This window comes from Stomoxys calcitrans, chromosome 5 (genome assembly GCF_963082655.1).
Source record: "Stomoxys calcitrans chromosome 5, idStoCalc2.1, whole genome shotgun sequence".
Taxonomy (NCBI): domain Eukaryota; kingdom Metazoa; phylum Arthropoda; class Insecta; order Diptera; family Muscidae; genus Stomoxys; species Stomoxys calcitrans.
In genome coordinates this window covers 1,680,122-1,707,030 of record NC_081556.1, presented here as the reverse complement: position 1 = coordinate 1,707,030, position 26,909 = coordinate 1,680,122, and the positions used below count along the sequence as shown (strand labels likewise).

Sequence of the window (26,909 nt, the reverse complement as noted above, 5' to 3'; positions counted from 1 at the left end):
TTTCTCATAATATAATGAGATTATTGTTTTTTTTTTTAGTTACACGCAACATTGGAATTACCCATTAAAAATAAACCAAACATTTAATATTTTTATATTTTTATTTATTTTTGTATATAAATTTTAATTAAATAAATGGAATAACACTTAACCTTTTCATCTTTATAGGGCAATTTTATAGGCGACAATTTCTGCAATCGCTTTCGTACGTTAAAAAATATATCATAAAACAAAAATGTATGTAAATTACAAGTTTTTAATAAAAATAAAAACAAAATAATTTAAGAAGAAAAAAAAAATTTGAAGTATGTCCTTCACATCCAAAAGTTACAGCTAACAAAAAGATTTGCTCATGATACTTGAGCTTACGACTATATTTTTGCCCCAGTGTTTTAGGCTACAATTGAATGCAAAAGCAAAAAAATAAATTATTTTAAAAACAAATTTTGTGTCAAACTAACCCAAAATAAAAATGTTCTTTTATCTATTCCAAGAAGATTATGGGTTATTATTCAATGTTACACACTTCTTTATCAAACTTTTTGTTTTGTTTTTTTTTTGTTTTCAATTTTAAGTATAAATGTGATGTATGTATAGGCTAATTTTTTTTATTATATATTTATTTGTGTTGAGATTTGTGTGTCTGTTTTAAATAGTTTAATTAAACATTTTCTTTTTACAGTGTTGGTAGGTTGGTTGGTTGTGTCATTTTGTGTTTTGCATTTATTTTGATAACGTACAAAAAGTATACTTTTAAAAAGCTTTCTCTTTTTGTTATTTATTTATTCTTCTTATTGTTAACATTTATATTTTATAAGATCGAATTGGAAAAAGGGTTCTCTCCAGTAAGTGCTTTCCCCCCACTCAGTTCAAAAAGTCTTTACACCTGAATAGGGAGTTGGTTGGCATTTTCTCAAGTTCCTTGATAGTTTGTCGCTTTCACATGCAACATTTGCATGAAAAAAAAAAAACAATACTTTTTCTAACAAGCGGGCACAAAACAATCATCTCCACTTTAGCAGAGTCAGTAATATGTTACCAAAAGGCCTCCATCCATAATAAATTATAATCAAATCAAAATGTAAGTAAAGCTGTTTGTATTGCAGTAGTCCTTATCGCTCATATTGACATGAAATTAGTGTTCCTTTGATTCCTGTAAGTTTTTAAGAATTCATGATTGGTTGTATTCTTGGGTTTCGGACGCCATGAGCAGGAGACACATCTAACACGTTGCCATCAAAACTAGCCTAGTAGGAATTGAGACGGTACGGTAATTGAGACAGCAACATTCTGGTCGGTCCTGGTAGTTCAAAAACATCAGGTACTAAAGGCGACGGAAAGGTAGATTTTATCTTGAAAGCCTCAATTTTGTAGTGCCGAACATCTCGCTCAAGACCGGAGGGTTGCCTATCCACATCAAGCGTAGGCGTGATTTCTCCTCAATGGAGTGTGCGATTCATACCTGCCACATTGTAGCCATGGCAACTGAATAGGCTGCGTTGCTCCGGAAATAAGGCCTGGTTATGCTCTCGTAAACATACCGTAAATGTGGGAAAACGTGTCAGCTGTTTTGTTTTGCTTTATGAAAACTATTGCAAATAATTACCGAAAGTCTGTCGATCGTTATCGTAAACGGAAAATTCAGTAAAAACAACATTTTACGTTCCGTTTTCGTGTCAGGAGAAAAAATTTGAAGTTTGAAGAAATTTCAAAACCAAAAATGAATGTTTAGAAAACTGCTATTCTCCTATTCTATTTCTCTGTGGGATAATTGGGAAGCCCACCATGAAAAGGTGGTCAGTCTGACCTGTTGTGAAAAAAAGTGAGACATATGTGATAGCAAGAAACTACAAGAAGAGAGTAGTGGTAAGCGCCAATATGGCGCTGTCGTAACCGCTAATCTATGTTATCACAATGTCATGAAACTGAGGTCTATTCAGGGATTCCACACACTCCTCCATGCACTGCGACCTCACTGTACTAGAGGCCACGGCCTTGAGGGCCGCCATATACACATACTGATTTCGACACGGCACGCGATGATTATAAGCACCACATCAGTTGAAACTCTGAGCTCCAATTTGTTTGGTGTTCATCGTCATTACAAGAAGCTCAGTTGAGAGCTACCGGGCGAATCCACAGGTTGCGATTAGTTAAAGGCTTTTTATACGGAGTAGCTGCAATTGAAGTCGCGGACAATCAGGCTTTTGCTTAATACAGGCGATCTATTGACGTCTTTTAATAACCAATGGCCATAACGTTCCAGCGGCGATCCGTGACCGGAACGGGCTTGAAGAGAATCGCTAACTCCACATACAAATGTGGCAAAACATCACCAACAACAACTGATTTCGAAAACTGTAAAACCCTTTCCAGAATTTCTTTTGCGTCTATTGTTATGACACATAGCTCTCCCTGAAATATTGTGTGCGTGTTGCAGTATAGTCCCAATCCAGTCCCTGTCTCCTGAAACCCTCCTCACTCTGTCCACCGCATCCATAGTGTTGAGAAGGGAAACTTGACCGTATTCTGTCTCCCCGTACGGTCAGGGCGGCCCATCTCCTCGTTGTTATATGCCCTCTCAATATTCCTGCCCTTCAGTTATGCCTGAAGTTCGTCGACGTCAGATCTCTCTCACCATCAAGTAATTTTTTTTTTAAAATTGTTTTGTTTGAAATGTCAAATGCTACGTTTGGTAATAGGCATAATTGCCTCTTTAACGATACATTTGTTCTACATTTACGAGAGCATAAGCAGGCCTATAGTCGGGGAGGTCACTTTCCCTTTCACCACTGAAACAATTTGTTATTAAAACGAAAATGAAATGTCAAAGTGTTATAACAATTTGTTTTTGGGGGAAAAATTAAAGTTGATGATTGCTGACTACGTTATCAGTATGACTGTACTCCTGAGGCTTGGCGAGGGCCCACTCCATGCATGGATAGGATAACGAAAGGTTAGGCCATAGTTCGGGCGTCCAAAGGTTTTGTTTCCATCCAGTCACCGACTAAAAGCAAAAGGGAGTAGGCACTCCGGGATGTGCCACTGCTATAATGAAAAAATAGACAAGACGGCTGGCATCGTGAAGTGTTGTTGACCAAAAAATCTCGTTCGCCCATACACTCTCTTTCTTAAACCACTAAAATTTAATGTTTCGAATATTGCGATTATAATAAAAATTTTTCCGATTTATTTCTAAACAGACGTGCAGATGTTGCAACAGAACAATAAAACATGTTTCAACGTTCATTTATTTAGTTCAACTGATTTTTTAAGCTGTACTGATAAGACCGACTTCAAAATATATCACTTTTAACCCTCAATTGAAAGCTTTGGGCGTTTTATAAACAGCCAAACAGCTAAATAACGATGTCAATGATAAAAAAAGTTAAGAAAATGGAAAATTCTTCTGAATAAATGCGGATTCAAACATGCACCATTTCGATAAGACCATAATTGGAATTGATTAATGTTTAACAGGTCCTTTTTACCTGTTTCTGACAACTTTATAGTTGTATATAAAAGATGATTGAACCCAAAGGTCGAAAAGGGTGTTGAACTGAATGGTCTTTTCCACACAAACTGGCCCATTTTTATTATTACATTATATAGGTAACCCTGGGTTAATAAACATAAATGCATACTATATGTATATATATGTATGTTTATAAGCTACCACTACATACATGTTTATTATATTATACTATGTAGTCTACGATGTTTTTCGATTTTTCTCATGAAAAGAGGTTGGGATAATAGCACCTGCCTTTTATTAAATGTCTGTTGATTTGATTGCTGTATTTAAATATTATTTAGTTACTCACTATCTGTATTTAGACCTACGCGCTTCTCTTCCTCCAACATTGCATCTAATTCGTCGGTGAGATTGGCCAACATGTTGCCAATGTCATTGAGAACGTTAACTGAAACTTTCTGCCCGGTGGTTACAGAAACTTGAGCAGTAGTTGTACCATTTCCAGAGGAACCGGTATTCGATATGGCACTTGCTTCTGTGGGACTGTCAGACCGTGTCTCATCACCATTCGTAGTGCTGGAACTATCCAAGCCGGCCAGGGAAGGTGCACTGTCCGCTTGAATGGGGGGATACTGCAGTGTCGGTGATCTGAGGAGCGTTAGACCAACGCTTCCTCCGCTGGCCGTGCTTCCGATGCTCTCACTTCGTATCAAAGATGCGTCGTGTAGAGAGGACGAGGATTTAAGGGAGTGGAATGAATGTGTTATATTTGCTATGGTATTGGTGGAGGACGAGGACGACGATGATGAGGAGGAATGTAAATGACTACCGGCTGCGGTCTGCGACACACTTGCATTCGATAGCTCTTGACGATTAAGTAAACGTTGTTTGATAGTGCCTGTGTTTTCATTGGCAAACGGTATGGTATCAATTGAGTCAATGCTGGAATTAGACTAAGAGACACACGAGGTTTTATTTTTAATACAATCTTGCATTTTTTGAGCAAATCCCTGCTCAATCTTACCTTGTTGTCATGCAATTTTTCACAATGTATCTCTGCGGTGGTTTGCTGAATGGTAGCATAATTGGCATAGATTGGTTGAGAAGCCTGCTGTTGTAGATATGCTGAGTGCGCATGGATTGCTGCAGTTGTACTGGGCACTCCTGATGGCCCGTAAAACATATTTGGTGTGAGTGCACCGTGACCACTGACTGTGGCGGAAGCAGGATTGATTTGGGAGCCATCCTGGCTCATTGCACGAGAATTACGTATGCTGCAGTGACGTCGAGGGGGTTCGGGTGCAATTTTTTTGTTAGTCATAGGACTTCCAGTCAAGTAGGGCTGGTGGGGGACGACAAAGTAGTATAAATCAAATGGGTATTCGAAACTGGAAAGCCATTAACTTACATTGTTAAGATTTGGGTTATCAACGACGTTGCCTGCAGAAGCACTTTGCACGTTAGCATTTGTAGCTCCACCAATGCCAGCAGCATGACATACATATTCTGCAGCAGCTGCATTCATATAATGATGGTGTTCCAATGGCGGCATAGTATTCAAAACAGCTCTTTGAAGTATTCCGCGTTGGTGGCGCGGCAAGGTGCCACCACCCTCTTCATACATCAATTCACGGGCTGCTGCATCATTGGTTGGCGTTATGTCTCCATCATCGTATGATCGACGCCAGTTCTAAATAAAAATAATTATTTTTCGAATTATCCATCTGTGATTTTTTTATTACCATTGTGGTTGGATTGGTAAGGATTCGTGGTGGTCCACCTACCGTAGAAGCGGTTCCTGCGGCCGCTCCAGCCATTAGAACGGACTGCTGCAAATGGTGCTGCTGTTGTTGCAAAGATGGATGCTGCTGAAGTTGTGAGGGATGTGTGAAATGGCCATAGTCCGTAGTTGTGTAATGGCTAAAAGTTAAATGGCTCCGCGTGCTATTGTCGTGAATATCTTCAAGAGATTCCAAGCTTTTACCACGTGGTTGACGTACCTAAGAGAACGAAGAAGAAGTTTTCAAACAATTGGACCAAGGGGAGTAAAAAAATGAAAGGTGTTAACAAAGTGAAAATTAAAAAAGAAAGAAAAAAACTGGCGGCAATAGTAAGTTTTGTATGTTGTGTGGGTTAAACGTTGCAGATGTACAATAGTTTTCGATTCTAGATTTACCAGCCCAAGGCCACAACGATCTGGAGATTTGGAAATTACCTTGATTAAAACAACATCATTGTCATTGCAACAATCATGACTAATACCATTACAATGGTAGGTATCAGAAGTTGCATTTGCTATGGCATATATTTTGGAATCGTCCCACGAAACACGCGCTGTGGGCAAATAAGTGGGAGTTGGGGGTAATTGGTGCCAAGGTTTGGCATACATCTAAATAAAAATCAACGAAATAAAATATTAAACAATAATTTAAGTGAAAACAAAAAAAAAAAAAAACAACAACATAAAATCAAACATTCGCTGTATTGACATGGCAGTCTGGTTGGAAGAGTAGCAATTATACAACTACCTGTTGGTTATATGGATTTGAACCTCCTGGATTCCATTTTCCACTTATTATGTCTTTGACACGTTTAATGGCAAGTAAAATTTTCTTTTGATGTCCCAACTTGACAATGCCAATATCTTCCAGATCTTCCCAAGTAACTTGTGTGACGTCTCGGACTGTCTTGTAGTTTTGATCCAATAAAGGCTGCAGATACTCCTCCAAACGAAGTAATTGTAGCCACTCTTCAATGGATCCCTGCAATGTTTTACAATATAAAAAATTTAATATTTAATGTTCCCAAGTCTATGTACCCATCTTCCGAAATACACTCACCGGCACAAAATGTGGTAGATTATCTAAAACTTGTAGTTTGTCAATACGTTGTTTGATGCGCTCTCGATGCTGCGGATTTTTAATGCCGATTGCTGTCAAATCTTCCGGAGTCATGCGAGCTATGGTGGGTAAATCATAGCCCGCTGCAATAAACAATTGGGCATATTCTTCGTATTTCATTTCCATCAGCCAATCGACAATCAGTTCTTCATTTCGTTGGCGATCCATAGAGCCTATTGAGCATGAGCTTAATGAGCTGCATCGTGGCGATGAGAGAGCTCCCCCACCACTACTTCGAATGGAGCCGGCACCAGAAACACCAGTAAGATATGATGAGGCTCGGCCCGAATCTAAGCTAGCGGTTGAGTGACGAGATCCAGAACCCGCTGAACCTGATGAAGAACCAGGCGAATCCCGACCGGGAGATTGGGTTAAATCGATACCTTGGTCTTCTTGCAGAGCCAGCTGCTGGTGGTAATAAACGGCGGCCTTGTGAGTCAGCGGTTCTCGTAAAGTTGCGCAAAATACTGGTGGGGCACATGGCACTAGATTTTGTGGACATGCACTTATCAAAGAACTAGTTGCACTGGATGGCTGTGGATTCTTCACCCCGCTTGCACCTGCTATTCCAGTCTGGGAAGAACCGGATGACGACATGGCAGCAGAATATTCTCCTATTTCATCTGTAATGTATGTGTAGACGATTATAATGTGCCACACCAAGATCTCCATCACTAACATACCTTTGATTCGTAAAGCTACTGTCGGTTCTCTTGGCAAATTGAAACCGCCCTCTTCGAGCGATGGCGACGAAACCATACTACTCATTATAATCCCATCCTCCAGTTTACAACTTGCATTGGGAGTATTGCCTCCTAAACGATATATTGCTACGTGTTGCTGATATGCAGTTGACGTTGGTACTGGATCTCCAGGAAGAGCGGGCGGAGCGACTTTCGTTATCTTCTTAGCTTGTGTATGCGGCTTCAGTGAACGATGCATGATAGCAATAGTCACAAAAACTCACAATACTCTCAAAGGAATTGTTCTTAAAACTTTTGACGAGGTCTTGCGTATAATCCTAAACAACAAGGGAAATAGGTATATAGTTTTTAAAACATATAGGTACTACATGTATGTATGTTTGTAAATACAAGCATGCCTTAAAGTTCTGTATGTATCCATGCCCTATAAAAACATATGAAATGGATCATTCGATGCCATCAAACATAGAAGATGATTCGCATGGGTTGTTTGGTCTGAAACCATAACTTTAAGCGAGGACCAACAACAACCGTAAAAATATACAACGCACACACACACACACACACACACGCCAACGTCAAGCATAGGTAGACCAAACACTAAAACCCGTTTCCAGTCTTGAAGGCTCATCTTGTAGTTAAAACCTTCTTTGGCATAAACCACTTGTGCGAAGCAGGCTTTTCAACACACTCACACACACACATACAAACGGCAGGAGGATATATGGGGTTTTAGTGATGTCATTCGTTCGTTGTTGTTTTACTATTTAACGTTATTATTAAAGATGTGGTTCCACACCATCGGTACGGTTAAGAGAATATTAACATGAAATTTATTTCAAAAAGTGTTTATGCGTTTAAACAATAGCTAAGGTAGTGGTAGTATGCTCTACGCTTAGAAAAAGTTTGGCTTATGTTCGCCTATGGAGACCTAACTAATACTGATCATGCTGCTAAAAAAGACGCTGAAATAACAACACTAGAATTTTATTTAGTTTAAATGCACTTGGTGTTGAGTTAGGCACAGTTATGTTAACCGCCTGCTTTGGCTTGACTCCGTTGCCTGTCGTTTAGCATTGTCTTGTTTGTCAGAGAGAAAATGCAGCAGACATTTGAAATGGCCAAAAAAGGCTGTAGGAGTACAATCAAATAGCAGCAACAAACCACATACAGCTGTCATCGAACATACGAACAAAAAGGAAAAATAATACCCATCTATCATCACTGTGGTCGTCATAAGCGTACGCAGCTAATATGGCACGGAATCAGACATTCTTGTCTTCCAATCCCATGTATAGCTGAATACTTGTAACAACGCAACGAGAGACATTTTATTTGCTCAATCAGCCAAAGGAAATGTTTACTCCATATGAAATGTCTAACGCGATGTTGATAAGGAAACGCTGCAAAGCAAATAATAACGGTAAAGAATGAATTTCTGGAGCTGTACAAATTTTCATAAAAAATGGACAAGACAAGATACAAAAAAGAAAAAAGTAAACGCGTGCTAAGTTCGGACGGGCCGTATCTTATATACCCTCCACCATGGATCGCATTTGTTGAGTTCTATGTGCGGTATCTCTCTCTAGGCACACAAAGAATATTGAATAAGAACTGTTATGACATTGGAGCTATATCAAGTTATAGTCCGATTAGGACCATAAATGAATGTTGAACATTGTAGAAGTCATTACGTAATATTTCAGATCATACGGATAAGAATTGCTCCTTGTAGGGGCTACAGAAGCAAAATCGGTAGATCGATTATATGGGAGCTGTATCAAGCTTTTGATCGATTCAGACCATATTAAACATGTATGTTGAAGGAGCCGTTGTACAAAATTTCAGCCATATAAGATGAGAATTGCGCACTCTTTTGGCTCGAGAAGTCAAGATCCAAGATCGGTTTATGACAGCTATACCAGGTTTTGAACCGATGTGAATCATACTTAACACAGTTATTGGAAGTAATAACAAAACACCGCAAATCAGATGAGAATTGCGCTCTATTGGCTCGAGTAGTCAAGATCCAAGATCGGTTTATATGACAGCTTTACCGATGAGAATCATACTTAACACAGTTATTGGAAGTGATACCAAAACACCACGTGCAAAATTTCAGTCAAATCGGACGAGAATCGCGCCCTCTAGAGGTTCACGAAGTCAAGACCCTGATCGGTTTATATGGCAGCTATATGAAAACATGGACCGATTTACTATCTCAACCGACCTACACTAACAAGAAGTATTTGTGCAAAATTTTAAGCGGATAGCCTTACTCCTTCGAAAGTCAGCATGCTTTTGACAGACGGACGGACATGGCTTATTTGTTTTAACAAATAGTTACAGCGTCGAACAATAGGATTTTTTAAGATTCCACATTCCACTAAGGAACAGGAGCAAACTTCTCACATATAGTGATATTGCAAATTGCATATTTTGTCCATGAACATTCCAATAAGGAATAGGGGGAAACTTCTCACAAATCAATGAGTGCAGTCCGATTCAAGTTTAAGCTCAATGATAAGGGGCCTCCTTTTAATAGCCGAGTCCGAACGGCGTGCCGCAGTGCGACCCCTCTTTGGAGAAAAGTTTTACATGGCATAGTACCTCACAAATGTTGCCAGAATTAGGAAAGGAAACCAAAGCTGAAAACTTTTTTTTAAGGTCTCGCCAGGACTCGAACTCTGGCGTTCAGAGTCATAGACAGACATGCTACCCTCTGCGCTACGGAAGCCTTAGTTGAAAGGCTAATTATCTAATAATAATTTATTAAAAATTCGAGATTTTTCCGATTTTTAATAAAACAAAATTTAAATTTTTTATAATAGACCGATCTTCGGATTTAAGGTCACATATCATTGAGTGCAGTCCGATTCAAGTATAAGCTCAATGATAAGGGGCCTCCTTTTTATAGCCGAGTCCGAACGGCGTACCGCAGTGCGACACCTCTTAGGAGAGAAGTTTTACATGGCATAGTACCTCACAAAGGTTGCCAGCATTAGGAGGGGAATGCCACCGCTGAAAATTTTTTCTAATGGTCTCGCCAGGATTCGAACCCAGGCGTTTGGCGTCATAGGCGGACATGCTAACCTCTGCGCTACGGTGGCCTCCATATAAATAAATGCGCATTTATTGTCCGATTTCGCCGAAATTTGGGACAGACCCTAACAGAGTTGTGTTAGGCCCTTCGACATCCTTCTTCAATTTGGCCCAGATCGTTCCAGATTTCGATAAAGATGCCATATAGACTGATTTCTTGATGGCGCTTTCATGTCCGATTTCCCTGAAATTTGGCACAGTGAGTTTTGTTAGGCTCCTCGATATGCTTCTTGAAGATTGGCCAGACCTTTCGAGTTTTGGATATAGCTGTCATTTAGGCCAATTTCTCTGTTTAAACATTGTCCCATAAAATACTTATTTATTATCCGATTTCGCCGAAATTCGAAACTGACTTATGTTAGACTTTTCGACATCCATGTCCTATATGGTTCAGATTTGTCTATATTGGGATATTGCTGCCAAAAGGCCAATATTGTGCTTCACCAAATTAATCAGTGACTTGTATTTATTAGACCACTCAATGTTAGTGCCGAATTTGGTACAAATCGGACCATATTCCGATATGGCTGGAATGGGTGCATAAATTATGAATTTTTCACCGGATTATGACGAAAGGTGGTTTACATACATACCATGGGTGTACAAAGTTCGACCCGGCCGAATTTAATGAATTTTTACTTGATTTCTTTTTTCAATTTTAGATTGGTCCAAATTCCTCTGAAATCCCCCACAAGTTATTATACAACTATTATTATACAATTTAAATGTTGCTGTTGTATTTATTCAATGAAACTTCATTGCCACAAATTTTATTATCTGTATAGACTTGCCCACAGATAATTTGCACCTTTTGGTGTCGATAAACTATCACCGTATAAATTGTACCAAAACTGTAAAATCTCTGCATTGTAATGTACTCTGCTGCACTTGTGCCATCTCTAACCGCTTTCGCTCCTTTCTTTCTGCTCTATTCACTACATAAAAAACAACAAGAACGACAATGTACGCACTCTTTAAACACTCCTCCTTCTCTCTTAGATACCGAACAAATATGAAAATGTATTTCCATAGCTTATGAATTTCTTCGGAATTGTAAAATGAAAAAAAAACCCATAGTAAAAAAATACTATAGAAAATTACATGAGTTTAATTGAGAAAAAATAATGAGGTTTACTCGGCAAAATGTAATTTGAAATTACCATTTTTCTCGTATACACACTTGCACACATTTTCGGAGCGGTAATTAAAGACCGTCACACTAAGGATTAACGTCGTTTTTCTGTATAAAATACTTTCTTATGCTACTTATCACATTCTTTGTTTCTATTTTGCCAATTCATATATCATTTTTATATGTTTCTCATATTAATATGTGCATTTCATTAGTATTCCTTAAAAACTTGTATGAGCCGTTTTTCCACTTTTAACACACACACACATCCACAAGAAATCCGCACTTAGCCATGGAAGAAATAAAATACAACTCCCGACAAGCAAAACGATGACGGATGACGGCAAAGGAGCGATTGAAAACACCACCAACTTCAAATCAAACTCGCACAAAACCACTGAGTGAAAAAGCTCCACATTAGAAAAAACACTGGTGATTATAGGAAGAGAATTGTTCTCAGTAAGCTATTGATGTTTTTTTTTTCAATGTTACCATATTTTTCACTAAAAATCCTGCATCTGAATGATAATATGTATCGGCATTAGCGTGTTTATACCATTTGCTAGTGGCAAATATTGGGTCTTATGCAGTTCTATGGTTTGTACACTTTTTGTTCGTTAAGATTTTGAATCATGAAATAAACTGTATTACAAACAAGGTTACCGTTGAGAATTTTTGAAATGGGTCCAAAAAGTGGTGTTTCGAAAAAAAAAGAGTCACAAAAGGAAATTTTTTTTGAAGGGCCAACACCTTTTTAGCCCGTTGTACGTACCAGATTTGCCCGATGAAGTCCTTCATCGGCAAGGACTGCCGACTCAGTGTACAACACACTGTAGCAACAACAACAATACGAAACGTAACGTGAAACGTAATGGACAACACTACGTCTTTACAAAGAATAAAAACTGTAAACAAAGAAGGACTAGGGCAAAATTAAAAATGGGTATTGATTAAGAATGGTCACAACGATAACGCCCACTACAAACAAAAAAAATATTTTAACCTTACAATTATTGCATTTAGGGTAGTTTAGTCATGGAAGCAAGACCTACATATTAATTAAAAAATTCATCACATGAAGATTTTCTAAAACTTCATCCATATAGGTACCAGTATTATTATTTTTACAGAATGAGATGGCAACATTTATTGAAACTATGTACTGTGAAAAGAGAGAGCTTTTTGCCACTAAACCGGCAATTGTGCATAAGGTGGAAACCGGTTATTGGTGAAGAGGAAGGAACAGGGAAGTGTAATATTGAATGGAAATTTCATAAAAACTGAACTTAGCTGAAGCCAGTCGTTGCCAACTTTTTGCTTCATCTTCAGATTTCTTTCGCGAGAGCGATAAAATTTAATCTCTTCGCAATGTGGGCGACATTTGGCATTAATATTGTAGTGGTCATCATACATTCATAAACTCTCAATACGAAATAGTTTGCTTTATATTACATATGGATGTACGAATGAATGTGCATACATATGTATGTGAATATCTAGGTATATAGTTTTTAAGTTCGGTGACACTACAACTACTTGTGTGCAATTACCATTTAAGAGAAAATTCAAAAATGGGAGTACCCAACTAAACCGGATTGGCTTACATACATACGTATGTATGTCTCAAACAAGAGGGAGAAATGCTGACAGGATATCTCTTTGACTCCAATTGCAACTTTCGCAAATATATTAAATAACGATGGTACTTGTTTAGGTCGTTACATAGTAGGAGTGCGGAATTTTTATAGTGACTATGTTTGGAAAGAATCAAGAGCTCTCCAGCCAAAATTTTATAAAAATACTTGTATTGTGCATCTAGAATTTTAACCATCAATTTTCTCTTTTATACATGGTCCGGCTCTCTACCTATTTCTCGTATAATAAATTTTAAAAAATGTGATATTTATGGTGATTGGTCCATACAAAAGTTGCTATCTTCTGTGACAATCCCAATATTAAATACCTAGAAGCATTACGAAAGTCTGAGGTAGATATGTGATCATAATTTCGAAGAATTTGTTCGCCTCCCTTTTTACAACACAACTTTAGGTCACCGTATCGCAGAGGTTAGGTCCGCCTTTGGCGCTGAACGCCTGAGTTCGAATCCATCAGAAAAAAATTTAACGGTGGTTATCCCCTCCTAATGCTGACGACATTTGTGCGGTACTTTGCCATGTAAAAATTTCTCCCCAAAGTGATGTCGCTCTGTGACACTCCGTTCGGACTCGTCTATAAAAAGGAAACCCCTTATCATTGAGCTTAAACTTAAATCTGACAGCACTTATTGACATGTGAGAAGTTTGCCCTTGTTCCTTACGGAATGTTCACGGCAATTTGCATACAATAGTGGTAACATTTACCCGATATACAGCATGGTAATATTCACTTTAAACTATATAATGGAAATTATTTAAAATTTTTCATTTTCCAGAAAGTCATACGTAGAACAATGTACTTGGAAAAAAGAATCTGAATCAAATACTTCTATGATTAAATCACAAGATCAATAATGGTAAACAAAGCCATAACTAAATTTTTAGGGGGAAGGGGGAGTATTAACACAAGGCAACCACTTACCTGTATTTTATACATTGACATATACTTTACAGTCCCCATTCATTAGCAACACAACAGAGTTGCCAAGTTGAACGCGAAGTTGTTCAATTGTTTATGAATTCTTTAATATAAACTCACACTTGTTTTTTCTTTTTATGAGTTCATGCATGCATACACAGATTCGATTATCATTGGATCGAACCCATTGTTTAGTTAAGGTTATAATAACACAAATAATAAACAACAACTTATTTGTATGTATGCGGATACTGTCGTTGTGTTAAGAAAGTAATAAGACACGACAAAAAAAACAAGCTAATCTTTATAAGTCGAACACAAACACATGCACAGCATTGGGAAGATTCCGTGAATTTGGTTTGTTATACATAAAATATTATAGCAAGCGTTTTTTTCACTTTATGACACTTAAATATTTGCAGTCACAAATATATATTAACACAAAATAAACAACAATTTGATTTGAAACTCCTTTTAATTGAAACACATAAAACAAAAACACTTTACACGTCCGAATAATGAACACTGAACAAAAGGAAGGTTTCAGAAAAGGAAATTCAATCAATGCGTGTCGTAAAGCGACGTAACGATACGTATCAGTTTGAAAAATGTCTTAGGCTGTTCACATTAGAGGAAAAATAAGTTACTTAAAAATATCGATAAACAGATTACTTTTTCTATTAAAGGCTGGTACTATATTTGTTTTTCAAAGGTGGAAACACATTTTTTCACACTACAAAAATCTCAATGAAAATATTATACTTTTATGAATTTTTTTTTTTAAGTAATGAGGGAATGTCCTATTGAATGAAATCAGAAAGTTTTTTTCCTCCAAATTCTATTATTTAAGAAAAGTAATCACGAAAAAATGTCACGAAAAAAGAACATAGTACAAGCCAAAAAGGGGGAATGACCTAATGAATGAAATCAGCAAGCTTTTTTGCTTCAAAACCTATTATATAAAAAAGTAATCACAAAAAAATGTCGCGAAAAACCATGGCGTTAACAGCCGGCTGGGTTTAACGGTTTTAAGATGACAGATATTTGTTTGCATTCGCTTTGTTTTCTTCTTTCTCGCATGTTCTCCGCTCATGTACGCACACGTATACATACACGGTTTGCACCATATGATTTGTGGTTGTTGTACAAAGGAGACCAACTTTAATTGTTTTGCCATGGCGAAAAACAAATATAGTACCAGCCATAAGGTGGGTGTTAAGTTCAGTTTCCACCGTGAAATATGGCTCTTCCACTTTTACTTTTTGTGGTAAAACAACGCAAGCAATACCAGTTACCAAACTAATGCTGGTGGTAAAACACATGATGCGAGAGTCTTATTTTATTGCAAAAAACGATTTTTTGAGGATTTCTACAATAAGCTGAGTATTCTGTTCAGCTTTTCAAGCGGAATGCTGTCAAACCCCATATAATAATGAAAACACATTTCCTTATCTGCACTTATTGTTTTCTCTATTTTATATATTTTTTCTCAAATATATAATGAAAAACGAACCACAGAAACCAATAAAATAAACAAAAATGATAACGGTAATAGTTTCAAGTGTTGCCACTCTAATAGTTTTTTTGCCATTTTCCTCACTATAAACAGAGTACTACTTTTCCGCCTATTTTTAGCTAAACAGAATACTCAGGTTAAATCAAACAACACAAACCAACCTATTTTATTTTTTTTTAAATGCATGCATAAATACGCATTAGTGCTGCGCGAGGTATTTAAGTCCACCTTAATATTCAGAACACCTACGAATTGGCGTCCCGAAAGCTACTAATTATTTACAAATGTATATCGATATCTTTTATCGGTAGTGAGAATATCAAAACCTTTCGATTAGAAATAAGGCGACACTAAATAGTTGACAAAACCCAAAAGCCAACGTCGCCGACGAATAGGCTCGACTCCGTACTCTGGTGAACAAAATTAACAAAACCCGAAAGCCTAAAAGCCTTTTATTCTTATGTTTTAGTTTTTTTATTGTTTCCATATATATTTGTTTTAAAGTCAGGTATTTTAAAAGACCTCTCAAGCAAAGGAAACTTCCGGGGAACTATTTATTGGGCTGGAAAATATTGATTTTCTGGCTCTCCAAAGCTTATAGCCACCATACTAATTTCCGTGGACAATTGTTGCACTAATGAATGTAGAAAGTTAGTACAAACTATTAATAATAGAAAAGGAAACGTACTCTGAACTAAATTGTAAGTATGAATCAAATTTGTCACCTGGATCTGTGGAAAAGCAAACGAAAAGGTTATTTACTTTTACATGACTAATTTGTTGCGACATTGTTGCTATATCGAGGCTATCTCTGTACAACATAAGCTATCTTGGAGAAATTATTTTATTTTGAATGAGGTTGCAAAAGAACTTAATAGCATGTGATTAATACAATAATTAAAGGTTGCCTCTATTATTCCTGCATTACAACACCTGTTGAATGGATTTCCTTTGCCCAAAACACTAACTAGGGAGGATGCTGTGCTAGAGTTGCCAATGTCATTGATTTTATTAGAAAGTTTGTTAAGCATGTAGTAAAAATGCTATTTTATTAAGAGAATGCAGAAATCGTTGAACAGCAAAAGCTAAAGTCTTGCCTAACTATAATAACCGCCTTAGTTAGGTAAGATAGGTATCATCAAACTAGCTCTTCCGCTAATTAATGTGCTACAACTCTCCATTATAATTTTTATTCTTTTTTAAGAAGACCTAATAGGTTTTCCAAAAAAATATTTATTTTTTATGAGATTCTTAACTTTGGCTTCGCATTTCATATTAGAATTGACTCAAGTTTGCTTTTAAAAACTTGTTAGTTATAATTATTAGTACATAACTTTACCACCGGTATTCACAAAACTAAATCTAAACCAAATATTTTTTAAGAAGACCTAATGGTCTTTCCAAAGAAAAAAAACGTATTTTGTATGAGATTCTAAACTGTGTCTTCCCATGTCATATTAGAATCGACTTTAAAAACTTGTTAGTTGTAATTAGTACATAACTTTTTCACCGGCATTCACAAAACTTAATGTAGGCTTGAAATAGGTTTATTTGAGAGATTCATTCATTTTTTTTTTGTTAATCAAACATCGCCCACCCTGGCTTTACATTGATAGATTGGGAAATTTTCAAGTTTTTATAATACAAAAATCAGATTACCTGTAAAGAACGGTCAAATAAACCTATTTCAAAGCTGCATTAAGTTTTGTGAATAAGGCCATGTATATATTTTCATTTTCCGTTGCAGAGACGAAATTATCGATTTGGTCAAAAATGCCATCACAAATTCTACCAGATGGCGGTGATGGTGCTGGAAGTGAAATTAAAGTTAAAACTGCCTATAGCGGAGAGGTCATGATCAGCTACATTAAGGAGAACATCACTTACGATGAACTATGTTTCGAAATACGTAAAAACTGCCGTTTTTCAATGGATCAAGTATGTAGCGAAATATTCACCCTTATTATGTATGTCGTAGTCGAATTTTCGACTTCGACTGCTGGAAATTAAAGTTAATATATCATTGGCATTATGTGCAAAATCGAGTTGTTTGGTTTTTGGAATATATGATGCTTGCAAGAAGCTCATCTGTCAAGAAAGCAATCACCTCGATTTTGTTCATAATACTGACAAAATAAAAACGCGAATTTTCGGCAGTCGTGGTCGAAAATTCAAATTCGACATACATAATAAGGGCCATTATCTCATCATTTTTAGAAAGGTTTACCAAAAATGTTGTGCTCTTCTATTTATGATATATTTAAGCCTTTTACAATTAAATGGGTTGATGAGGAACATGATCCGTGTACAATATCCACTCAAATGGAATTGGATGAAGCCATACGCCTATATGAGATGAATCATAATCCTGAGCTGCTAATACATGGTAAGTGTAATCGGTTTCTTGTTTTATTATGAACTTTGTCGTCCTAAAAATTGGATGATTTAAGTTTAAAAAGTACTAATAAAAATCAAATGTAAGTGGGTATTCAATATTTAATTAACTCACAAAACAATCAACAAAACATAATTCACTGGGTAAAGGTTATAAAAAGCCACATCTGTTAAATAGATGTGTACATTGAAATAAGAAGAAATTGGTTTGTATATTGAACAACGCAAATGCATATTTTGCCCATGAACATCCCACTAAGGAACAGGGGCAAACTTCTCACATATCAATGAGTGCAGTCCGATTCAAGTTTAAGCTCAATGCCGAGTCCGAACGGCGTGCCGCAGTGCGACATCTCTTTGAAGAGAAGTTTTACATGGCATAGTACCTCACATATTTTGCCAGCATTAGGAGAGGAAAACCACCGCTGACATTTTTTCTGATGGTCTCGCCAGGATTCGAACCCAGGCGTTCAGCGTCATATGCGGACATGCTAACCTCTGCGCTACGGTGGTCTCCAAATATTGAACAATATTTATCATTATTTTGACGTCACGGCTGCATACTTATTCTAAGAGTGAATACTCATTTTTGATTGTTTCTATTAAGCAGTCAAGCAAATCTGGTTCCAATACTTTTCCGAAGCTTTGCTCTATATGTATTAGCTTCTTCTCAAAGAGGTGTCGCATGTCATTCGGACTAGTTTATAAAGAGGAGGTCCCTTATTATTGAGTTTAAACTTGAATTGAACAGCACTCACTTTAATTTTTAGAAGTTTGACCCTGCTCCTTAACGGAATGTTGATGGGCCAATTTGCCATTTTGCAGTAATGATGTAAGGCATCACTTGAAATATTGTATACATGCCTACTACTTTCATTTGATATGGATCGGTTGAGAAGTTTAACGAAGTTATGAATATTTATTTAGTTTTTCAATTTCCTTCCAAAATTATTTTCATTTTATCATCTATAAGGCCCATAAAAAAGTTGCATTTATAACACAGTCTCAGTCATATTTATGACACAGGCAAATTTAAACTTAAATTAACAAAACAATCTAATCGGTCGATTATTAACTGAATGACAAAAATTGACAAAAATTTACCACTTTTTTACTAGTTTTTATTTTATGGGCTTATCTTCTGACAATACAATCAAAGTTCATTGCAATCCACAATATACTCCACAGCCATAAAATTTCAAAAAAAAAATTATGCAAACAATCGGTTTATTTGTTTGTGTTTTTCTTATAGACTTAAAAACGGCTGAACCGATTTTATTGAAATTTTCATAGATGGCGTAATGATTCCATGGTGAAAATAGGATACTACAATTTTTGATATCTGAAGATGGGGCGGCCCCTCCCCTTACTCTAATTTTCAGAAACGCCAGATCTCGGTGATGGGTTGTGCGGTTTAAGCGAAATTTTGTGTGCTCTCTTATATTGTAGTAACCTAAAAACAAAAATTTGGTATCAGAATTTCGGATGGGGTACCTAGGGGGGCCGTCCCACCCCAAAACCCACCAAATATATTCATAGACCAGGCACGACAATATGGGACTCGAATGAAAGGTATTAGCGAGTAGAATACGAATCTGATATCCAAATGAGGGACCAATTGTTTGGTGGGCCGCCTCACCCCAAAAACATCCCCCAAGGAGTACAAATTTACGGCCATAGTAATATGGTGCTCAAATGAATGGTCTTTGGACGCAAAGCAGGAATCTGATATGAATATTCGGGAAAAAGTGTCTGTGGGGTCACACCACCCATATAGGAAGTATTTGCTGACCATTGCAATATGGGGCTCAAATGGGAGGTATTTTAGAGTAGAACACGAATCTGATATATACTTTCAACCCTAAGTCATTGAGTGGCCGCCCCATCCCCAAAGCACCCCCCAATCCGGTTATGTTTGCTGACTATGGAAATATGGGGCATAAATGGGAGTAGAGCACGAATCTGATATCAACATTGGGGACCAACTGTTCAGAGGACTTCCCACCACTATAACAACTCTTAAATAGGACGTATTTGGTCACTAAGACAATTCGAGTCTTCAAGACAGTGGAGCCCGATATTGATAGCTTTTAGGACCCCTGCCCCAAAACGGACATATTTTCTGACTTTTGCAATAAGGGGTTTAAATGAAAAGTATTTGAGATTAGAAAACCAATTTGATATCCAATTTCGAGGCCAATGGCAATATGGTGTTCAAATAAATGATATACAGATATATGAGAATAGAGCACAATGCTAATATATTTTCAGGGCTAAGTGTTTGGGGAACCACCCCATTTCCCAAAACACCACTTAATCGGGCTTATTTACCGACCATGACAATGTGGAGCTCAAATGCAAGCTATTTTAGATAAGAAAACGAATCTTATAATCAATTTAGGGGCCAAGTGTTTGGGGGACTCCTCATCCTATAAACACCCCTGAAACCAATGGCAATATGGGCAATATTCAAAAAATGGTATTTGAGAGAAGAGCACGATGCTGACATTTTTTTCAGGGCCAAGAGTCTGGGGAACCACCTCAACCACGAAAACACCCCTAAATCGGACAAGCGTATTTACCGATTATGAAAATATGGGGCTCCCACTGCCAAAATCCACATGAGAATATCGGTCTCAAATAAAGTCCTAAGAATGGAGTACATTAAACATCCAAATTTAGATGACTTTAAAACTGCCGAGCGAATTCACAGACCAATAAAGATCATATGGTTGTCAGATATTGTTATACTTTTAGTCAACCGATATACATATACCGGTTTAACCCGATGGATTCCTTTATCGGCAAGGGCTGCCGTCTCAGTGTATAACACACTGCTACAACAACAACTATTTTCATAGCATGGTATTTCACTAAATGCTCTTTAATTATCGAAAATAATTATTTTAAAGATACTTTTGTTCCATATAAAGTAAAAGAAGGAGCGGAGGAGCGGGCCCGGTTCAGCTAGTATTGTCTATACAAATACATCTTATTTCACTGTGGGCTTGTTGTACCTGAGTGATGGCTAAAATGTCTTACTTTCCATTCTGCTGGATCTGGTCTACATATAGACCATCAACAAAGAGCAGTAGAAGGATTTTTAATGTTTGCATCTTATAGTGCTTTTATGATGTTTTGGCAAGGATTGGGTAAGGATCTTTCTGTCTTTCCTCTGCCAAATTGACATGTTGAAAAACCCAAAAAAACCAAAACAGTAGCAATATGTTGTCGCCATTTCCAACCTCCTCCCCCACTCCACTCTTTAGTTGTTATATTGTTTTTCAGTGACCAAAATACTCGTGTTGTTATAAATAAGAAGAAATTGCTTTCTGCATTCATGATGCGTGGGGACGTTTTATATGCGGTGCCTTTTAATACGTTTTTCTCCACAAAACTGTGCTGGTCGGCAAATGAATATTTAATTTAGCAATAAAGAGTTTCTCCGAAACATTATTTTCATGTTCTTACAGGTAGGCACATACAGCTGTGTTCAAAATAATAGGTGTGCTACCACCGCATATTTTCATATATTGGTATATTGATATACAAATTAAGTGCTATTCTAAGAGTATTTAGAAGAGTATGTAAGAAGTAAAATTACAAATATAAGCCATTGATTGTTTTCTCATTTGGTCTTTTAATCGCCTCGTTAAAAAATAGGAGTATGAATGTTTTGTTATACAATTAAATAAAAGAAGTGAAAACTGAATATAGAAAAGTGGTAATAAATCTGTTGCAACAGTCTTGAATAAATTTTAAACAATAACTTATTTCTGTATTAGTGGGACTTAGAAAGCAGAGTTCCAATGAAGGGCGAAAATTTGCCAAAAACTACGAAAAATAATCAAAATACCATGAAAAATATATAGATAAATTTAACAAATAGAAGGATGCAATTGGCAATGCCTCATTATATAAAAAATGGTCCAAACACTAGGACTCATACGTTAAACATTAACTATTGATGACCGTCGATTTTATATTATAGCCTGTTTAACTGCCCAGCCAGACCCACTCGACTCAGACCCAGATCCTTGTGGAAGCATCCCATCTTAGACGCAGAGTTCCTGGGTCTTGAGACTCAACAGAATCAAGCAGAAGAAATATAGAACCTAACAAACTGCTACAACAACAATATATAAACAATGGCCCAAACACTAGGACTCATACGTAAAACATCAGCTATTGATGACCGTGGATTTTATGTTATGATTTAATCGAAAAAGATTCAAGCGGACTTTAGGTTCCACTATTTGCAAACGAATCCACTTTCTGATTCGATTTAATTATGTCCGTCTGTCTCTCTGTCTGTCCGTCTGTCCATGTTAATTTGTGTACAAACTACAGGTTGCATTTTTGATTCGATCGTCTTCAAATTTGGTATGGGCATGTTCTTCGGCCTAGAGACGAAACCTATTGAAATTGGAAAAAATCGGTTCAGATTTGGATATAGCTCCCATATACATATATGTTCGTCCAATTTGCAGTAACACTGCAATAAAATGGTCATTTGTTGACCGATTCTCTTGAAATTTGGCAGGAATGATTTTCTTATGACTCCCGATAATACAGGTAAATTTCAGAGAACTCGGTCCAGATTTCGATATAGCTCCCATATATATGTTCGTCCGATTTGCAGTAATAATGCAATAAAATGGTAAATTCTTAACCGATTCTCTTGAAATTTGTTAGCAAGGATTTTCTCTTGACTTTCGACATTACTGGTGAGTTTCATGGAAATCGGTTTAGATTTGTTGGTCCGATTTGCAGTAATATTGCAATCAAATGGTCATTTGTTAATCGATTCTCTCGAAATATGGCAGGAAGGATTTTCTTTTGACTCTCGACATTATAGTTGAATTTCATAGAAATCGGTTCAGATTTAGATATAGCTGTCATATATGTATATCGCCCGATATTTACTTCTAGAGCCATTGCAAGCGCATTTTTTGACCAATCTTGCCAACATTTTGCACAACGCTTTTATCGACGAGTACCACATTATCTGAGAAGTTTGCTCGAAATCGGTTTAGACTTATATATAGCTACCATATACATGTTTGTCAAATTTTGGGTAATTTGCAATAATGTTGTTATTTGTGAACCGTAGTTATTGCAGTTTGAAATTATTTGCTCGAAATGTGATACGGATTGTTTAACAACCCATCTGAAAATATCCGGCAAGGTCCATCAAAATTGTTTCACAATTAGACATAGCTTCCACTTTGTACCTATAGGGAAGGTGTAGGGTATTATAAAGTTACACCGCCCGACTTTTGCCTTTTCTTACTGATTTCAACCTAACTTATTGCATTATGTGTCAATACTCTTATTATTTTGAACAGCTAATTTTTGGGAAAAAAAATCATTCAATGACATTTTATTGTAGCTTTAAAAAATTTATTGTTATACAATTTAGAGAATTGATAAAGAATTCATCTTACCTAAAAAAAATATTTAAAAAAAAAAATAAAATTTGGTTTTTTTTTTTAAGGAGAACACTTCTATTATTTTGAACACAACTGTATATGGCGTAAAGTGAATTAGTGTGTTTATCTACGCTGAAATTTAGTTGTGTGTGTGATTTACATGAAATTTAAGATGACATACTTTATTTTTGCCTGCATTAAGAAAAATGACTTGATTTGAATTTAGTTTGGCTATGGTATAAGATTAAAAAAATGCTTCTTGATTGCAGAATTGCGGGCTACTATAACTGTATTTTGTCTTATGACATTGCCATTACTTTTGATTGCAATAACATATGAAAAAAACGCATACGCCTAATGGAAAACGCCAGTATTATCCTAAGTTTTTTTTTTTTTTTTGGAATGTTTGGAAAGAAAGTCACGCAGAAAATAAACATGTGAAGACTTTTTTTTCATAAATTTTCATTCTGATCACAGAAATGCCGAATAAGAAAGATGTATCATTAAATATTCATCGTTTATACAGATGGTTCATTTGGGTTCTTTTAAACTACAGCCAAACCTTGTGTATTACATGTAAAGCAAGAAGTCTTTCTTCAGAGATAACAAATTGACATTTCAAATTGCTTATATTGCGGTAAAAAAGAAATACCCTGGGATGAGAAAGGCACATGCGTCAGAAATGTCCTCTCTTTTTGGTGGTGAGGTTGTAAATGCATAAAGAAAAAACTTTACATGCGCACTTTATAACAAGCCCAGCTGATTAGTATTTTTCAAATGTTTGCTTTTTCGAAAGGAATCGGAAACTCTTTGGTGTTAAAAATAATAATTATCAAGTGGCAAGTTTTCCTGGCAGGTGCTAAAATACTACGATATTGAATGCATGTAAACAACCACCTTTCTTGGTCTTTTGTCGGAGTTGTCAATAGTAAAATAAGGAGTGCAAATCCATGATTATTTCAAAAATAAGTTCGCTGATAATCATAAGGGTTTAAAGGTTTTAAAGGTGTAACATTCCTGTGCTCATTTCTGTAATGCTAATTTATGTCTCTCTCTCTCTCTCTCTCTCTCTATCTTTCTCTTTTTCCTCCTATTCATATTCCTTAATGCTTATGACAGAACAAATTCAGCATTCGCTTCTCTCTGTCATTCGTTCTCTCCATCGCCTGCTCTTGAGCAAATGTTTCTAAAACACCCACTTTTGATTTGAGTTTAATTGCTTTCACTTGTTGTTGTTGTCTGAACTTGCGCTGCACTTGACGAGCAAATTGTCCCGGCTGTGACAGGAAGTTCATCATATCACAATTATAAGTCATTTGCTGCCTGTGTTTTCCTTTTTTCTGGTCACACAGCAAGGCTTGGTTCGTTTTGGTCGTACGAGGTCCGTGTCCGTTCATTACCACACTCTCTGCCTTAATGGGAGGCAAGTGACAATTGAGTATCTTCGAGTTTATAGAGAACTGCTATTACGCTGATGACGGCGACAACGACTACGACTACGACAACGGAATTGAGAACAAGTATGGGTATGAAAAAAAAGAGATATGTTGCAAAAATATACTGACATTGAATCGTAGATTCAATGTTGTTTTTGTTGCCTGGGAGCATACAACATTTTATCGTCGTAGCGTTGTTGTTTCTGCTGATTTTCTTCATTTCTTGATATCCTGCCAACATTGTGGAAAGTCATACTTTCTCCGATAAAGCAAGGCAAAGCCGAATGAATCCTTCTGTATAATATAAACGGGCTAAAAGTTTGTTCTTTGCCTTGTTGTTCAGACACATTGTTCTCTTTCGCAGCTTTTCCATAAAAAATGTAACACTCGCGCATAACATTTCGTGGAAAATAGACGTATTTGCAGTTCGATTTAGTATTGATATACACCTTTTGAGCAAAAAAAAAAAAGAGGAAAATGCAGAAAAAATGCCATTAAAGTGACAAAATTAACAAACCACAATCTAAAAGCAACATAAATTAATTGCGTGGGTGCGTGTAAATTACATTTCTAAAAGAATATATTCTAAATTTTTATATTTTAAAAAAAGAAAAAGAAAACGAAAAAAAAAGTTGAAAAGGGCAGTGCTTGTTGTATGGCAAAATATACCAACTAAAGGCTTTTAAGGCGAGGTAATCAAAAAAAAAAAAAAAAAGAAAAAAAGAAGAAACTAATACGTGCCGTATCGTCTCGTCGTGCATGTGTGTATATATACATATAAGCAAAATCAATAAAAGATTTAACCAAAAAACTCCACCCAAAGACCTTAAGCCACTTTTCTTTGTGAGTTTTTATTTCTCCCTTTCGATATGTAGTCGGTGAGGCAATGAGGAATGTTGGTATGCCAGAGATTCCTTTAGTCTGTGATATCACAGACTTTGCAATGTCTAAGGTCCTCAGGCTAAACTATTTCATATTGGATAAATGTGTATTCTTGGACTACATGCCCACCTGCCGTTTGCACATATCTTTCAAGTGCATATTTACAAATTGTGATTTTCTTCTTCTGCTGCGAAAGATGGGCTAATCACAGAAGAGTGTACAAAATATAGTCATTTGATTGAACAAGCTTTGTATAGCGAGCACCTTCCGTTGTGCCCGCAAATGTCAAGGTGTCTCAAGCAGTGCCCTCTTCAAGTGATGATCGATATCAGCATTATAAGCTATTACATACAAAAGTATGCAAACACCATATCCTTTTGTGCTTTGTAGGCTGTTTTCTGCCTCAACAGCAGTTCTTGTCCATTCTGCTTTATTGGCGAATTCTCTCTGTCAGTCTTTGTTTACGATTCTGTTACTTTTTTTCTGTTGGCTGTAAGCAGCTTTTGGAGAATTTGACGTCAATTGTGATATTAACCTGGATAGGAAGAGGAACTACCAAGAGAGGGCACAAACGTGGCGGTTGGCCCCCACCACACCACATGAGCGTTATAATCAACAAGACAATTAACACCATTTTTGTCGTAAAAATATGCTGTGTCAATATTTGGACTATGTTGCCAATATACGAGTGGTGGGTACATGTTATGTGTATGCGTGGATTATTAGGCATTGAAGTACATATGTATGCACTTAGTTGTCAAGTAAACTTATTTCTCCTAAATGTAATGCAATGTAAAAAAAGTTGAACCTCTAAACAACGTTTTATTTGAAGCACTCTTTCAAGAGATGACGATGATGGCCATACGCTTAAGACAAGTAGTTTTCAAGGTTTTGCTTTTGGGGAAGGACGATGGTATGATGATGGCATATCGCATAAGTTAATAAACACCTTTGCCCCGCAGCGTGTTCGTTCACATACCCCATAGGTTGGGGTGCATGTACAACACACATACATATGTGTATGTGTATGCAAAATGAATTTTTAATAAACTATCACAAATTGCTCTTCGGTCTCCTCCCAACATTTGTATGCTGCTTCTGACACTGTGTTCGTAGTTACTTCGTTGTCGTTTTGTTTTTCACAGTGTGTGTGTGTGTGTTTTTTTCATAGGTCGGCTTCTCATTCGTTCGTTCTCTCGCGCTCTCATAACCGTGATATGTGTTATATCCCCCCAACTATTTGCATGCCATGTCGCTGGTAAAGAGATTCTAGAACTCAAAGCCAATGCAGGCCTTAAACGACGAGGAAAAAGCAGCAACTACTAAAGGAATTTTCCTTAAGTCGCAAGGCTAGCTGAAAGG

At 36.7% G+C, this 26,909-nt stretch overlaps 2 protein-coding genes and 1 long non-coding RNA gene across 18 annotated transcripts in view; 2 read left to right on the top strand and 1 right to left on the bottom strand.

Moving 5' to 3' along the window:
• LOC106089684 (uncharacterized) overlaps positions 1 to 26,909 on the bottom strand; it is a 47,460-nt gene that overhangs the window by 772 nt on the left and 19,779 nt on the right. The window contains exons 1-10 of one of the 10 annotated variants that reach the window (XR_009398353.1): positions 11,342 to 11,722; positions 7,059 to 7,396; positions 6,316 to 6,998; positions 6,001 to 6,237; positions 5,691 to 5,864; positions 5,218 to 5,475; positions 4,884 to 5,165; positions 4,500 to 4,817; positions 462 to 4,428; positions 83 to 397 (exon numbers count right to left, since the gene is read on the bottom strand). Coding sequence is in view for 9 of the 10 variants with exons in the window: in XM_059369078.1 (XP_059225061.1) it covers positions 3,817 to 4,428; positions 4,500 to 4,817; positions 4,884 to 5,165; positions 5,218 to 5,475; positions 5,691 to 5,864; positions 6,001 to 6,237; positions 6,316 to 6,998; positions 7,059 to 7,317 (2,823 nt within the window). In the remaining variant the exon portion in view is untranslated. Of the gene's footprint in view, positions 1 to 82; positions 4,429 to 4,499; positions 4,818 to 4,883; positions 5,166 to 5,217; positions 5,476 to 5,690; positions 5,865 to 6,000; positions 6,238 to 6,315; positions 6,999 to 7,058; positions 7,397 to 11,341; positions 11,724 to 13,890; positions 14,404 to 26,909 lie in introns of those variants that run through there. The other 9 variants (XM_013255632.2, XM_013255626.2, XM_013255625.2 and 6 more) reach the window with 9 other exon arrangements.
• On the top strand, positions 5,408 to 6,153 carry LOC131997713 (uncharacterized). The gene is made up of 2 exons (XR_009398354.1): positions 5,408 to 5,585; positions 5,646 to 6,153. It is a non-coding gene; the product is annotated as an uncharacterized LOC131997713 (long non-coding RNA).
• LOC106089682 (atypical protein kinase C) overlaps positions 15,792 to 26,909 on the top strand; it is a 38,229-nt gene continuing 27,111 nt past the window's right edge. For 3 of the 7 annotated variants that reach the window (XR_009398352.1, XM_059369077.1, XM_059369071.1), the window contains exon 1: positions 25,039 to 25,357. Coding sequence is in view for 2 of the 7 variants with exons in the window: in XM_013255623.2 (XP_013111077.1) it covers positions 17,177 to 17,341; positions 17,669 to 17,789 (286 nt within the window). In the remaining 5 variants the exon portion in view is untranslated. Of the gene's footprint in view, positions 16,105 to 17,150; positions 17,342 to 17,668; positions 17,790 to 25,038; positions 25,358 to 26,909 lie in introns of those variants that run through there. The other 4 variants (XM_059369073.1, XM_059369072.1, XM_013255623.2 and 1 more) reach the window with 3 other exon arrangements.